This window comes from Streptopelia decaocto (genome assembly GCF_964273445.1).
Source record: "Streptopelia decaocto genome assembly, chromosome: 2".
Lineage (NCBI taxonomy): Eukaryota > Metazoa > Chordata > Aves > Columbiformes > Columbidae > Streptopelia > Streptopelia decaocto.
Window position 1 is genome coordinate 101,916,604 of NC_138655.1, and position 16,135 is coordinate 101,932,738.

The 16,135-nt window shown below is 39.1% G+C and overlaps 1 protein-coding gene across 1 annotated transcript in view; it reads right to left on the minus strand.

The window, feature by feature from the left end:
* Positions 1–4,320: 4,320 nt before the first annotated feature.
* The window catches only part of ADCY1 (adenylate cyclase 1), a 146,264-nt gene continuing 134,449 nt past the window's right edge, over positions 4,321–16,135 (minus strand). The window contains exons 15-20 of the mRNA XM_082045793.1: positions 15,328–15,444; positions 13,595–13,741; positions 13,109–13,207; positions 8,634–8,748; positions 5,919–6,043; positions 4,321–5,047 (exon numbers count right to left, since the gene is read on the minus strand). Coding sequence (XP_081901919.1) covers positions 4,709–5,047; positions 5,919–6,043; positions 8,634–8,748; positions 13,109–13,207; positions 13,595–13,741; positions 15,328–15,444 — 942 coding nt within the window. The 3' untranslated portion in view covers positions 4,321–4,708. The remainder of the gene's footprint in view (positions 5,048–5,918; positions 6,044–8,633; positions 8,749–13,108; positions 13,208–13,594; positions 13,742–15,327; positions 15,445–16,135) is intronic.

The following is a 16,135-nucleotide window of genomic DNA, read 5'->3' on the forward strand; positions in this document are numbered from 1 at the left end:
TCACAAATTAAAAAATGTCAGTTTTCACTGTAATAGAAAACTCTAACTTGATAGAACATTATGGCTAAATAGTCCTCCTGCTTGGGGAGAATACATACTGAATCTGGACTTGCTGATGTAAAGAAAATGATTTGTTTCTGCTACAAGCAGGAATTCCACACATTAACATGATTTATGCTACTTTCTAATGTGTTCAGACTCCTCAAAGCACTGAAATGGCACAAGTCAGTTTCCCTTCAAACAGTGACTCCAAAGTATTTTCTTTTGCCTTACAGATAAATTACAGGCAAAAGTGTGAAAGAGATTTAGGCACATGACCTACTCTTGTTTACAGTGTTGTAAAATATTCAGTTCAGTACTGATGCAAGACATTGCTGTAACCCAAAGCAGAACTTGGCCTACAGAAGCTCCTGACCTTCACAAGCATGCTAAACTCCTGGTGATTTCTACAGGCCTTGTGGGTATATAGCAGATGCAGATTCGGCCCTAACAAGCTGAAGCTTTTTGGCCCTCAGCCTCACCTGGAGAAAGGAAGGGAGAATTTGCATCTGCCTTACTGAAGACAACGGAGTGCGACTTGCCACAGTGGGAAGCAGCTACAAAAAACCATGCATTTTACAGTCTGGATTAAATAGCTTTCTAGTCAATGCAAATGGAAAACATTTGGAAACATCTAGCCAGTAATTCAAATGAATGCCAGTTTGTAATCTCAGCAGAGAATAATAATTAAAAAATCATTTAAAGATAAAGGTAGCATGGCAACACTTTGAAATTAGCTCTGAAGACAGTGAAGTCTGAAGATCTCTGATACTTATCTCCTTAAAGAAAGAAAGACTTCAGTATTACTGTTATCTGAAAGAGAAAATGTGCAAACTGATGTGAAATATTGTGCTTGCTATTGACAGATATCAGCGTGCCAAAATGGCACCACTTTGTTGTAGGGCTTGTATCTGTTGTTTCAAGCTGACAGCTGCACATGAACTGTGAACGGAAGAGCAGGAGGCTATTCTGCCCACAATGCAACAAGTTACTATCCTCAGTTAAACATGAGGGACTTTGAGGTACTGTGGGACAGAACTGACTTCATGCTTGGGCTAAAGCAAGGTCACCCAGGCAAAAGTTAGAGCTTGACCAGAAAATTAATAAATGCAACACAGGAAAATCAACTGCATGCATTAAGGTGGAGACAACCCCAATCTCACAGAAATGCAAGGAAACCCTTCTGATGATTTTCAGGGATATCAGAGTGTCCCACATATTATCTTCAGCCAATTGACAATAAACATTTGTTGACAAGCTTCCCTAATTTGGCAGAAAATGTGCATTTGTGGGGTTATCAGAAGTATCACTACTAGCTCTACATTTATAAAACTTTCTGAACATATCAAAGAATGCAGAAGAGCAGAGAGATTAAATCTATCATTTAACACTATCACACAAGAGCAGAAATAAAATGAATGTACACAGGAAAGGAAAATGGGGAAAAATTATATGAATGGGGGGGAAGCATAAAGGCAAGAGCACAGCTTCATTATATCATGATTTCAACAGGCATTTAGTTTTCCCTGTTGGAATGGCCGTTGAACATTGCCTATCATTTTCACATGGCTTTTTACTAATTTCTGCCTTGTCTTAACCTCCTTCATGATTCTGTACTATTTAGTCCAGGACTACATAGAAAAATATAGTTTTTCCCATAGTAAAATCGGCAATAACAACTACAACAAAAATACAGAAAGTGTTAAGGGTAGGAGTCAAACCAAGTCTGGAAACTGACTCAAAATACATCATCATTGGTGCTGTAAGCTAGCACATGCACACTGAACTGGCTGCAGCACCAAAAAGTCGTCCGGGTCCACTCAGCCTGCTCTGGAGGCAGGTTCCTGCCAAGGGCCAAATGAGAAGCTAATGATGGATTGCGCCTGTCTGGTCCTTTCTATTCAACATTGATAAAACATTATTACAAAAGTCACACACCTCATTTGACTGTTGGCCAGGAGGACCAGGCTTAGAAGAACTTTGGAACAATTCTACTAGCACCTGCTAATCTTTGAAAATATTCAAATGAATATTCCAAATTTACCTTGCTACATGATCTTCCACTGACATTACTCCAGGACTAGGCTAGGAATGAGTCTGGGAATGAGAACAGTCCTGAAAATATTAGAACAGGGGACAACTCATTTCTGCTCACTGCCCATTTAGTGATAAAAGAAACAATGGCAATACTGTGGACGTATTATAATAAAAAAGTAACAAATAATTCCATTGTAAGCTTTTGAAGTGGGTCAATGGCTTTATTTGTCTATGTGTTCACATGCTACCAGATGTACTGGGGGATCTGAAAATGCTTTCAATAACTACACATGTAAAAAAATGTACTGGTGAAATTATACCAAATTCACTGATTCAAAAGTTGTGTAACTTGGGCTCTTTGTGAGTAGGACTGAGTGATTAATGCTATTGCACATAATGCTTTCGATTTGGTTAAATATATAACTTACTTATGTGATGATTTAGTTCTTACAAACCTATTAGAAATCATAAATATGCAGTGTGCTTTACATGGATACTACTTATTCAGTTTAATTATTCTCTACATGTATTTCTTTAAATGGTTTAGAATGACTCCAAACCAGAATTAAGTTATTCTAGAAGACTACCTGTGAACTTGATAGCTGTTAGAGAGACAAAGATATGCAGTGACTTTCCACAGATCAGCCAGGGTGCATAGACCTAGTACAATTAGGAAGTAGTTATCTTTTTTTTAGTCATTTTAATAACAATAGTAATTTTGCTAACTTTGTAATGAAGCACCCACCTGACAGGGTACATAAAAATTAAGTAAAAACCCTGCTGAACACAACTGGAGTCCCACAGCCGCCTGCTATGGCTACATGGAGTATGAAAACTCCTGCAGCATTTCTTTAACCATTTGCATCTGTTGACACAGTATTTGTCCGTATACTTTTAACACAAACAGTGACTGCTCCAAAACAAATGCTGATTTCAGGAGAATCAGAATATTATTTCCACTGAAATCGGTAATGAAATAGGCCAACCAAAGGGAAATGTCACATCTAGTCCATGCAAGTTTTCTACTGTACTGTCTGGACAACTTCTGCAGACTTAGGTGTTTGGGTTTTTTGTTGTTTTTGTTTGTTTGTTTGTTTGTTTTTAGGTAAAAGGAAGTTTTGAATGTTTTTAAATAACATGAAGTTTTGCTTCTCTTTTGGAAAGCAGTGAGGCTGCTTAGCCTGTGCATGCCCAACAGGACAGTACGGCACCTGTCCATAGAGCATGTCACTCATCAGAATGACCTCCAACTGCTCCCACAGATCAGTGTTTCAAGATGAAACCGTGAACAATAGGATGTGGGCTGCACTGAAGGAAAAACCAGTCAAAATATGTTCCCTTTTACGCCAATTAAGAGCAGGCCTCACTCTTCTGGCACGTTTACCAGTGTGCTCCTCATTTGGGCAAAGTTTGACTGTGCTTGTTTCTCAGAATTATAGCTTTCTATAATTGAACAGATTTGAAGAGTGAGCCTGAATAGAATCAAGATATAATAAAACTGTGGCATAATTTTAAAAATCAATTAAGATGTAAGACTATGTAGGCAAACACACAAATGTCACAAACCTAGCAACAGCATGTTTTTCACCAGCACAGAACTATTATTTGAGCTGTTTTGAAAGGTAAATCTGAATTCTGGAACTGAGCCACATGACCTGTGCTGTTTGTAAACATCTGAAATAATACCATACTTCTGCTCTTCATTAAAATCAGTACCGTACATAAAGGAATGTTTCTATATTGCATAAACATATTGCTGTGCTTGCAGGGTGACTCCTCAGCCTTGCACAGAGTCAAATGACCTGTGAAGAGGCAGCAACTTCTAAACTCTATCACTTCTTTTTTAATGGAATGAATATATATTGTTCTTCTGCCAAACCTTTAAGTTCTGTAGTTTATATACTTCATGTCCTAGTGTTATGGTTTGAATTGGATTTTTTGGATGGTTTTAGAGCATGCAAAGAGAATTTTAAAAAATATATAGGGTTTAGCAATGAGCTAAATCCACCCTTCATTAATCTGCCATTGACAGCACAATGAACACTCTTCTCATTGCTTTAACTCATGCACTGGGAGCGCAGTTTCTCTAACTCTTGCTGTAGCCCTGGAGAGTATTCAGCTGCCCCACAATCCATGGTTAAATGCAGCTTTGCTAATGCCTGAGCTAATAATGCTGGCTATGACAGAAAGAGAAATCTCTTTGCTATGTCATTGCACATATATGTGTAAATAAATACATATTTTTATGTTTATATCTATATCTATAAATCTCCACTAAGTCTACATAGGACTGTTTGTATATGTGCATATATAGATTAAAACATATATACACACATAAATAATTGCTTGCACATTTATCTCTTGTTTTTTTTTTTTTCATTTACCCTTTAAACATGCCAAGAAAATACTCCTTGTTTCCAGAAAACCAGGTTTTTACTTTTCCTAACAGAATTGCTAGCCCTTATATGTTCCATCTCAAGAGTTCATTACACAGTCCCCAAGTTGTCTTTGGTTGGGTTGTAGTGGTCCTTGGTTAATGCCATGGCCTATGACCTCTAATCTCTTGGTAAAAATTCAGGCAACGATTGCTCTCCAAGTTCACTGCAAATGGCACAACCAAATCTCCTTTGCTCTATGCCTCCTTCACAGCTGGCACAGAAGGAAGATAATGCAGTGTTTGATTTGTTTGAGTGGCAGGTGCCTGGCCTGCTCCAAGCCCAGCTTTTACATTAAAGCTAGCAACTGAGGACACCGATGGACAGCTGGTGCCCAGTTTTGTTTGAATGTTTGCTCGCCCATACGGGTACGTTTTCCGCTCTAAGTTTAAAGACCGTGTTTGTGAATTATTTCCATCAGCCTTTCCTTCCAGGAAATAGGTCAACATTTCGCCTTTTCCCTTTACACTGACTTTACCCCTGCACATGAATTCATAACTGCACCTTTTTAATATCCGCTGAACTTCTTCTGTCACCTGAAAACAGAAAAAAACAATCATTAGTTTTTCCTGTTCATATAAGGCTGATCATTGAACTGCCCACCCCTCCTCATTTTACTTCTCTGTCACAAAATCTGCATAAGCAGAATGAATTAGCACCTTCTGCTGTTCTCACGCTCAGTTAGAATTTTCTTAAGGAATTAAAAATCACTGACCAAACTGAAATCTGAGACACAGGACTTCTGGTCTTGAGCTGAATCATTACACAGACAGATTAAGCTCTGTCCAATAAAAATGTGTAATCAAATTGTCCACTCTTGTAAGCTGGACCAGTTCCAGTGACGTTAATTTACTCCAGAAGAACTTTTGATCCCTGTAGACTAGACTGGTAGTTTGGATAAAGGACTGCAAGAGTTCATAGAGATTTTGAGAGGTGTAGCATAGTTCATAGCCAAGCTCTAGTAGAACAACAGTGTTCTTTGTCTGTGTAGCTTCTCTGATCAAAAGCATTCAAGGAATCATTAAAGCTTCATAAAAGCCTGCAAGATGCAAATGGACATGGATTCTTTCCTTGTAGTCCTTGTTCAGGCAAAATTCCTACAGCACAAGGACTGGGCCACATAGAGTTGGCATTCCCAGGCTTGCCTCCAACTGTGTGCAATGTGGCAGAGAACTCTGTTTCTTCTGGTAGGAAATTATTTATTTGTGGATTTATTTACCTCTAAGTAGTGAAGTGTACTGGAAAACAACTATACCTCTGATGCTTGAATCATCTGGAGAATGTTGCCCTTTTCATACGAACCACCAGATCAAGTGAGGCTATGTTTTCTAAGTGGTCTTGAAAGTGTAACCACATATAAACTAGAAGGTATGTAAAGTTTGCAAAATTGTCTCAGAATGAACTCACCTGAATTTTCCCTTGTACTCCTGTACTATCCATCCGGCTGGCAACATTTACAGTGTTTCCCCAGATATCATACTGTGGTCTTCTGGCTCCAATGACTCCAGCCACTACTGGCCCGACATTAATACCTAAAATCAAAACAATGAGTTTGGTTTCAAACACTACAGCATATTATCCAGGGGAAACATGAATCATGCAAAATAGATCTAACATGAGCACCTTAGAATTTTTTTGGTCATAGGACATAATATATATTAAGTTAATGCCAATTGGACTTCTGCATTTGTAAGAGGTTTAGTAACAAAATGAAGATAACACAGACATATATTATTGGAAATGCAATATGACAGACCACATAGAAATTTGGCTCATCTGTGGATTTTCTTCTTTTGCTTGTTTTAAGAAAAGAAGGAAAACAATGGTAGTGCAGAGTTTAGCTCTAGAACAATCAAGAATAAACAAGGATCTTTAATTGTTTGCTACAACTTCCACTATGCGTGCTCATATAAAGCCTCTTAATGGAGGTTCTCCAAGTGGAACAGATAAAGTGGCATGAAAGACACAAGGAATGGGGTAAGGGAAGTGTGTCACATTAGTTGACAATACCAGATAACTCAGATCAGGAAGACACTCAAAGAAGACAAGAGTATGTGAAAATGGCTCAAGTGTCTTTTTTTGGAGCAAACTACGGGGCTCAATTCTACATTTCTGACTTATTTTGACATCTTGTTTAGAAGATAAATGAGGATGTTTATTCATCAACAACTTGGATGAGGGAATAGAGTGCACTGTCAGCAAGTTTGCTGATGACACAAAACTGGGAGGAGTGGCTGACACACCAGAAGGCTGTGCTGCCATCCATTGAGACCTGAACAGGCTGGAGAGTTGGGTGGGTAAAAAATTAATGGAATATAACAAGGGCAAGTGTAGAGTCTTGCATCTGGGTAAGAACAACTCCAGGTACCAATATAAGTTGGGGAATGACCTGTTAGAGAGCAGCATAGGGGAAAGGGACCTGGGAATCCTGGTGGACAGCAGGAAGACCATGAGCCAGCACTGTGGCCTTGTGGCCAAGAAGGCCAATGGCATCCTGGGGTGTATTAGAAGGGGGGTGGTTAGTAGGTCCAGAGAGGTTCTCCTCCCCCTCTACTCTGCCCTGGTGAGACCCCATCTGGAATATTGTGTCCAGTTCTGGGCCCCTCAGTTCAAGAAGGACGGGGAACTGCTGGAGAGAGTCCAGCACAGAGCCACAAAGATGATTAAGGTAGTGGAACATCTCCCTTATGAGGAACGGCTGAGGGAGCTGGATCTCTTTAGCTTGGAGAAGAGAAGACTGAGGGGTGACCTCATTAATGGTTATAAATATGTAAAGAGTGAGTGTCACGAGGATGGAGCCAGGCTCTTCTTGGTGACAACCAATGATAGGACAAGGGGTAATGGATACAAACTGGAACACAGGAGGTTCCACTTAAATATGAGAAGAAACTTCTTCACAATGAGTGTGACAGAACACTGGAACAGGCTACCCAGGGAGGTTGTGGAGTCTCCTCTGGAGACATTCAAAACCTGCCTGGACACATTCCTGTGTAACCCCATCTAGGTGATCCTGCTCCGGCAGGGGGATTGGACTAGGTGATCTTTCGAGGTCCCTTCCAATCCCTAACATTCTGTGATTCTGTGATTCTGTGACTCTGTGATTTTGTGATTCCGTGATTCTGTGATTCTGTGATGTGTCTTCTTCTGAGCACCCTGAAGAGCTGCAGATGCTAAACCCTGAATGACATTCTGTACAAAGTATTTCCCAAGCAAATTATGCAGAAGAATCTGGGTTAGATATTTGTCTTTTGCCCCTTTGTAAACTTGGAAAGGCCAGTTATAACAGAGCTCAAAGACAATTTGGGGTTTATAATTATTAGGATCTACAGGAGGGTAATGATGTATTAACTCTCCTATTTCCACCCTTGATATCTTTGGTGTTTCTTGATCTTCTGCTGCCAACAACCTCACTTTTCCCATTGTCCAGCCCCTATTCTCATAATTCAGCCATGAAAATATATAGATAAAGAAGCTGGAGAAAACTATCTGTGTTAGACTATGCAATGAAATGAGAACAGCAGTGGAAGTACCATTGGGGAGGAGCAGGATGCTGGGAAGGAAGGGAAGAGGGGAACTTGCTATCTAAGAAGGCTGGAGAATGGACTCTGAGATGTAAGATGTAATAACATGTAAAGGATTTCATGACAAGGTTTGTGTTGTGAAGATAAGAGGATTTGATTTGTTGGAGAAAACAGGACTGGTTGAGGTGATCTGGCATCTGTGCACAAAATCTCCCATCACACTTTTAATGCCAACAAAGCTTTTGCAGATGCAACTTAAATTAATAGTTAAGTACAATCAGACTCAGTTCTCAGCAGTTTAGCAATGCAAACCAGTGTAAGCCACAAGACTGGGAACACTAATTATATTGTATAAAATTATTGCTGCAGATTCCTTTTAGGGATGCTTAGATTAAGTAAACACAGCTGAACTGGACTCAACTATAATTCCTTAATACTGATGCTCATCATCCAGCCTGCTGACATGGATGTGACTCTCCAGCTTTTCAGCTTTTCAGTTTTAATCAGGAGTGCGGGACAGGTAATCCTTTGAAGAAAGCACAGGGAAAGACAACAAACAACAATGTTCTGCTTGCGTGATAGTTGTAGAAATGTGACTTACCAACTCTTAGGACAAAGTCGTTGTAAGACTGATAGTTGATTTCATCAAGAACGTCAAACATCTCTATTGCAAAATCTGCCAGTGTACTCAGATGGGAATAAATTGATTTTTTAGCCTATAAACAAAATAGTATTGCACATTAGATTTGTATGGTACTGAGAGGCAAATGAAATACCGAAGTGAAAATCAATGAAAAGCTCAAACTAGATGGCTTAGGAAAAGCATGTAAACCATTTTGTTGTTTGTGAAAAGAAACATTTGATGGTGGCCACAGCATATGCATTCTTTTCTCAAGTACTGAACTCCTTTTTCTTTTTTCATTTTTTTTTTCTTCCCGCTCTCTTTATGATTTCTGGGAAGAATGGAAAGCAAAGTTCCCGTGGTAAAGTGGTTCTGTTGCTAGAGAGCTGCAGATGTTTGTTGTGAGCATGGCAGGGAATGTAACCTGCTTTCTTACAAAACTGCTTTGCGTGATGATTATTAATAACTATAGTTTCTGCCCTCTTCTCCCTCTGGGGCTTTTGCTAGCTCCCAGCTCCATGGGGTGTATGTTGTTCCCATTGACAAAATTCCTGTTAGGTTTAATCCTGTGAGATGCAATACACCCCTCTTTTCTTTCCTTTCCAGGCAAGTTGAAGCGAGTTGCTATAAAATGTATCTAAATGAACTAGAGCAAAAGAACCAGAAGGGATTAAATGAAGTGCTGAAGTTTGAACTTGTAAAAAAATCTGAAAATATAAGAAAATAGTTTTTACAACTTCAGTCTAATTAAAATGTTTAACTAATTTTCAGGGAATATTGTGGATTGCAAAAGTTAATAAGATTCAAACATAATTACTCAAACTCATAGCAGAAATATTTTCTACAAAGTAGTAAAAATATATGTTATCTGTAGCTCTAGAATTTCTTAAGCATCATATCATTAGGAAGTGGAAAAAGGAGGTTTGCATGTTTGTCCTGTAACTCATGCCCTTCCCCCAGGATGTACCATTGGCTAGTTAAAGACAGTTTACTAGAATAGACCTTTGACCTGAATCAGTCTGGTTGCTTTTATGTTGTGCTCTTATTTGAATAATAAATGTGAATTCTTGAACAGATTTGTAAAGTGAAAGTGGGCTAAAGGTAGGATATGGGGAAAGAAATGCAGGGTCAGTAGCAGTCTCGCTTCAGTGGGGTGTTGCACAACAGGGCTGTAGCAGCTGGCATGAGATGAGAGCTTGCTGGGTTTTTTTCATGATAGTGAGATTGTATAAATGAAGGACTTGACATTGCCTCAGAAACAGGTTGCTATTTACTTTATTCAGCTCAGTTTAAAAGGTTTCCTTCACGTGGCTGAGAAATTTACAAAAATTAGAGCACAGTGCTAACAAAAAATTATGAAAGTCATCCTTCCGGCAGTACAAAGTTTTAGGAAGAATATTTTTATTTACCTGCCTGGCTTTCTGGCATTCTGCTTCTCAAAATGTCAACTAGGTCTACTCATTTCCAGCCTCAACCAAGACAAAGGAAAAACAAGAATTAAATCTAAAGAGCTAATGGCTACACTTCCAACAGAGAAGGAGAATAATATTGAATGTCTGAAGGAGGGATGGAGGAGTGTATAGTTTTATGTAATCCTCTAATCTTCCTTATATTCCTTATCCTTCCATTTCTTTACTGCCTGATGAATGCTTTGATTTCCTGCAGTGCCCCTCGGGGTTGCAGGAGAGAGAACCAGTAACAAATACTGGATGCACTGCAGGTGACAGATACCTCTCAAAAGGATTACTAGCAAACTCTTTTGAACCTGCACTGAAGAACACCACAAGGTTAGCATCCTGGTAAAGTCAGGACGATGGTGAAATCACAGATGTAATTTCAAAGGCTGCCGCAAAAGAACTTCATTTGTGTGCTGGCCTGATGGTGTAACTGGGAAGAAATTATTTATTTAAACATCAGAGGAATAGTTACTGGCAAGACTGCCCAGAGCATCACAGAAGAACCACTCTGACGGAGGCAGTCTGCATTTACTACAGTCACCTGCTGAAGTCAAGCTTCAGAAACAATAGCCCTGTAAAATATGAGATTTAAATATTTGACTTCATCAGGACACTGCCTTCTCATGTGAGTAAGTATCCTCAGTTAAGAGCACAGTTAATCCCATCTACTGCCTTCTGCTAATGTCCAAATCCTAGAATAAAATAGGTGGCTCACAAACAGAGCCTGTGTCAGATCTGATGGATCTGGGCACACCTAGCAGAGGAGAGAACTTGAGTGTCTCATGGCTCCCTATGGACACATGTGACTTTGTAGGGCAGCCCGGGAGCTGTGTGAGGGCTGGCAGTGATCATCTGCACATGACAGACTACCCAGGATCATCAGACTTCTAATAGGTAACTGGATGCTGAAGACCTACGGCCAAACTGCCAAGAGGATGTGAGTAATTTCTACTCATTTGCATCACATGAGGAGTGGGAAGACATCACAGAAAAGCTGAAACCTCAAGTTGAAGTAAAAAATATTGTCTGTTTTATACAAGATCTTTAGGTTTTTTGTAATACAGAATGTTAAATAAATACTACTTGTACAGAAATATTCAAAATTTCCCCCAAGGTCTCAGAGAAAGGCAGAGGCATGACCACCTGCAGTCATTTAAAATGCATTACTATCATAAGCTCAAAGCAGTATCTTCAGTACTGGGCTAACTCAGCTGACCCTTCAGTTAGCAACTATAAAATACAAGAGATAAACACGTTTAGGTTTTGGAACATATACGGCCAAAGTTACCCAATAACACACTTGTTTTCAGCATTGTAGTTCAAAGAGCATTTATAGCAGACACACAAGTATGCCGTTGCCTGGTTGCCTGAAATCACACTGAACAAAATTTGAAGTACCATTTTTTTTCCTGTCTCAGGACCCAGGAGTCAAACATTTAGCATAAACAGAGTTTTAAAAATATCTTTTTGTAATGTGTAGATTTCTAGGAATGATACAAAGGAGAGCATCAGTTCTAAATACCCTGCAGACCAGAAAATTAGCTGCATGTGATATATTCCAACATGATCCTAAGAGCTGATTTCAAAATGGCCTTGTTTTTTATTTACTTAGCAAGGATAATCGTTGCTAGAAAGTTCACAGGCCATCTTCTGGCCCTTTTTGCTTTTGCACTCCAACTTGGTGTTATTTTGCAATGCTAAACCATATGCATGAGTGTACCTCTACGACATAAGTAAATGCATATCAGAACAGGTGAGAGGTGTCTGAAAATTCTGGGCAGACTAGGTGCATGGATTGCTTTAATTTTAATTATATTCCTCATGTTATTAATTATATTATTTTCTGTAAATTAATTTTACTAATATTAATGTGCATAGTACTCTGTATACAATTTATTCAGTATACTGGCTGCAGGGTTTTCTGCTTTTCCAGATGCTGAGTGCAAATCTAGGAAATCTCTGTCCCAAGACACAAAATTAAGGTAAGAAACACAGTAGTAAGGAAGGAGTAGTAAGGAAGATATAGAATAAAAACTGTGCTGCAGAAATAGTGGGTCTGAAATTACTTTGACTTTTTATTATTAAGAGGGTAAAAAGAATGCTACCATTAGAGACAAAGAAGAGCTGATTTGGAGGGACCAGGGTAAAATGCAGCAAAATACCTAAGCACTAAGTTGCCTGTCCATGATGGTGGTTGGGAGAGGCTGTTTGTTTTGCTTGTGGGTTGCACCCAGATTTCAATATATATTAAAAAAAAAAAAAGAAAAAGAAAAAAATAATAATATTCATGTGCTAGTTTGCTAGTTTTGCAGCAATTCGTTACATCTAGAGTCTCCCCTTCCCTGTATATTACAAGGTCACCTGAGATACCAGGTTTAAAACACTACCACTCTGACTTAGTAGGTTTATATGCCAATTCGCAGAGAACCCAGAGCTGCAGACAACAAAATCCTGAATGAAGCCACATGAGCAACTGCTAGCATATTTTTATTTTCCAGGCTAAAGTTGTTCTTTCAATTTCAGATTGAAATTGTGGTAAAGAAGTAGTACACGTTATCTATAATCACATAGAATTAGTTGTGTTTCTGATGTTCTTCTGGAAATTCATAGAATCATAGAATCATTTGAGATGGAAGAGACCCTCAGGATCATCGAGTCCAGCCATAACCTAACCTAAATCTAGCACTAAGCCATATCCCTAAAACCCTTGTCTGAAGACCTTTTAAACACCTCCAGGGATGGTGACTCTACCACTTCCCTGGGCAGCCTGTTCCACTGCTTCACAACCCTTTCCATGAATAATTTTTTCCTAATACCCAATCTAAACCTCCCCTGGTGCAAACTGAGGGTGTTTTCTCTTGTCCTACCACTTGTTACTTGGGAGAAGAGACCAACACCCTCCACGCTACAACCTCTTTTCAGGTAGTTGTAGACAGCAATAAAAAATTGAACGAGAATGGTTCGTTCACAGATGACTGTCATGTAAAATCATCTTACCTTAGTTCCCGAAGTAGGTACGAGTCCCACAGCTGCCATATATGTACTTCCAATTGTCTTGATTTTTTCTATGTCCTTATAATATTCTTTGTCCATAAGCTTTGTTTAAAACATAAAACTGTTAAATATTACATAATATTTTAGACAAGCAACCATAGTTACTAGATAATATGTGCAAGCTGATTAAACCATATTATTTTTGTTAAGTTGAGGCTTGCCCACTTTGAAGTAATTGAAAAAATGACCATTAACTCACATTTTAATACACTACCTATATTAGAGGAATTTGAGGTCAGACTCACTTGCCTAAAAATACAAACTAGGCACTTAGGAGAAGCCCAGTGGACACCAGCTACAATTAAACAGGAAGTTTACAGCACTGTTTGATTAGGCAGTGCAAGATAGGCTGAGTTGCTACAGATAATCTCTGTTGATAGAGATTAGGTAGAACTGAAATGGTCAAAAGACAAAGTGTTTAGACCTTACCTCATCAAAATCAGCAATAATTTCATTTAACAGGCGTAAACATTCCACTCCCATATTATTGCCGTCCAATTCGATGTAAAAATCATTGAAATTTGGGATGGAAGCAAACATCACTCCCACTTGTGAATATGACTGGTAATAAAGGTCCTGCAGTTCATGAGCAGATACATTTTTTATTTTAAAAGATTAAGCAAACCAGACATCATTATTATTATCTCTATTCTACTACTAAGCAATAGAATAATGGAATCATAGAATCATTTCAGTTGGAAGAGACCCTCAGGATCATTGAGTCCAACCACAACCTAACTCTAGCACGAAACCATGTCCCTAAGAACCTCGTTTAAACACCTTTCAAACATCTCCATAGGTGGCGACTGCACTGCTTCACTGGGCAGCCTGTTCCAATGTCTGACAATCCTTTCTGTGAAGAATTTTTTTCCTAATATCCAATCTGAACCTTCCCTGGTGCAACTTGAGGACATTTCCTCTTGTCCCATCATTTGCTACTTGGGAGAAGAGACCAACACCCTCCATGCTACAACTTCCTTTCAGGTAGCTGTAGACAGCAATAAGGTTTCCCCTCAGCCTCCTTTTCTCCAGGCTAAACAGTCCCAGTTCCCTGAACTGCTCCTCATAAGACTTCTGCTCCAGGCCCCTCACCAGCTTTGTCACCCTCCTCTGCACTCTCTCTAGTGGGAGAGGAGCTAGGACAAAAGCCATCTTTTTTGGCAAAGACAAAGACAGGCTTATTAAAAAAATGTTGAAAGATCTCTCCACTCAAAAACACTAAAGAAAATTAACACTCAGCTATTAAACCCTTTTAAAACAGCTTAGTATTTTTCTCTGTTTAGGCAGGGAAGTAGTGAGTAAAAATTCTGTAGAAAATCTTAACAGTTGTAGAACTTTCGTTATATGAGAAATATAATTGCATTTTCTCAGCTTCATTTTATAACTAATATAGGAGACATAACAATTTTACCCAGCAGCACTAAACCAGCCTCGCTCCTTCATGTCATTCCCTGAATTACAGAGTCCTGTATTCAACACTAACAATACAATGCTGTTATGTACAGTAAGGTTTCTGCTTAAGAATTTGGAGGGCTCATGGAAAGTAAACCCACTCTTCTGTGGTTCAAATACATTGACCAAACTCTCAAGAGCAGTATCATGGCCATTACAACTACTCCAGTGCTGCAGGTATTGCAGCTACACCAGGACTCTGGGAAAGGGCTTCCTGAACCACTTACACTGCAGCCATTGATGTTAACAGCTACTCTGTCTTTCTTGGGTGTGTACAAGTCTCTGTTTTTAACTTTAAATGGATAGGTTTGAAAATGGCAGCATATTTCCAGAACTAGAGTGGTTCATATGAAAGTATCTGGCAGTTAATACACTATTTCACCATTCAGAACCAAACTGACCTCATGAAATATTATGATAAATTCCAATATTCAAAACTGATTGAAAAAAAAAAATTAGTGATTTGCACGCAGACACTTGACTGCATTAATATTGAATGACACAACATTCCCTTATCCTGCTTTTTATGAAAATTCTTCAGAAAATGAGGATACTATAGTGAAAGAAATAATCCAAATCTAGTTATTGAATGCAAGTTTTTACAAAACTATCCCTTTTAACACAAAAACATACAGTTGAAATGTGATGCAAGCTACACAGGGTCACACCCATACAACATCACCATGTATTTAAATTTTATCTTGGTTTACCATATTTCTTGGATTAGACATAAGAAAGTGCTGTGCAACATGTGCTGGCAACAGGTTGAAGAGAATTCTTTTATTATCCAGCTTGACTCTCTCCATATCGTCTCTCTCTTCTTCTGCCTGTGGGGACAGAGAAAAAGAAAAACCTCTCCAAAAAGCAAAAATTTATAGAATCATCGAATCATACATAGAATGTCCTCAGTTGGAAGGGACCCACAAGGATCATTGAGTCCAACTCCTGTCTCTGCATAGAACAACTCCTTAGTTCACACCATGTGTCTGAGGGCATTATCCAGTCTCTTCGTGAACACTGTCAGGCTTGGGGCCGTGACACGTCCCTGGGGAGCCTGTTTCAGTGCTCCACCACCCTCTGGGGGAAGAACCTTTTACTAACGTCCAACCAAACCTCCCCTGGCACATCTTCCTGCCATTCCCTCGGGTTCTGTCATTGGTCACCAGAGAGAAGAGATCAGTGCCTGCCCCTCCTCCTCCCCTTGGAACCCTTCAGTCTCCTCTTCTCCAGGCTGAACAAATCCAGTGACTTTAGCTGCTCCTCATACAGCTTCCCCTCCAAATGATATGCCATTAAAAAAAAAAAAAAAAAAAGAAGAAAAAAAAGAAGAAAAAAAAGAAAAAAAAGGCATTTCTAGAGGTGTTTTAATTACTCTGGTATTTGGCATGAAAACATAAACAGTTCCTGTGCACAGCAATTTCCATGCACAACAGCAACAGAAATTCTATCATTCATGTGAATGTGAGCATTCAGAAAGAGTCCCTAGGACTTAACACATCTGAAATCCTTAATTCAAGA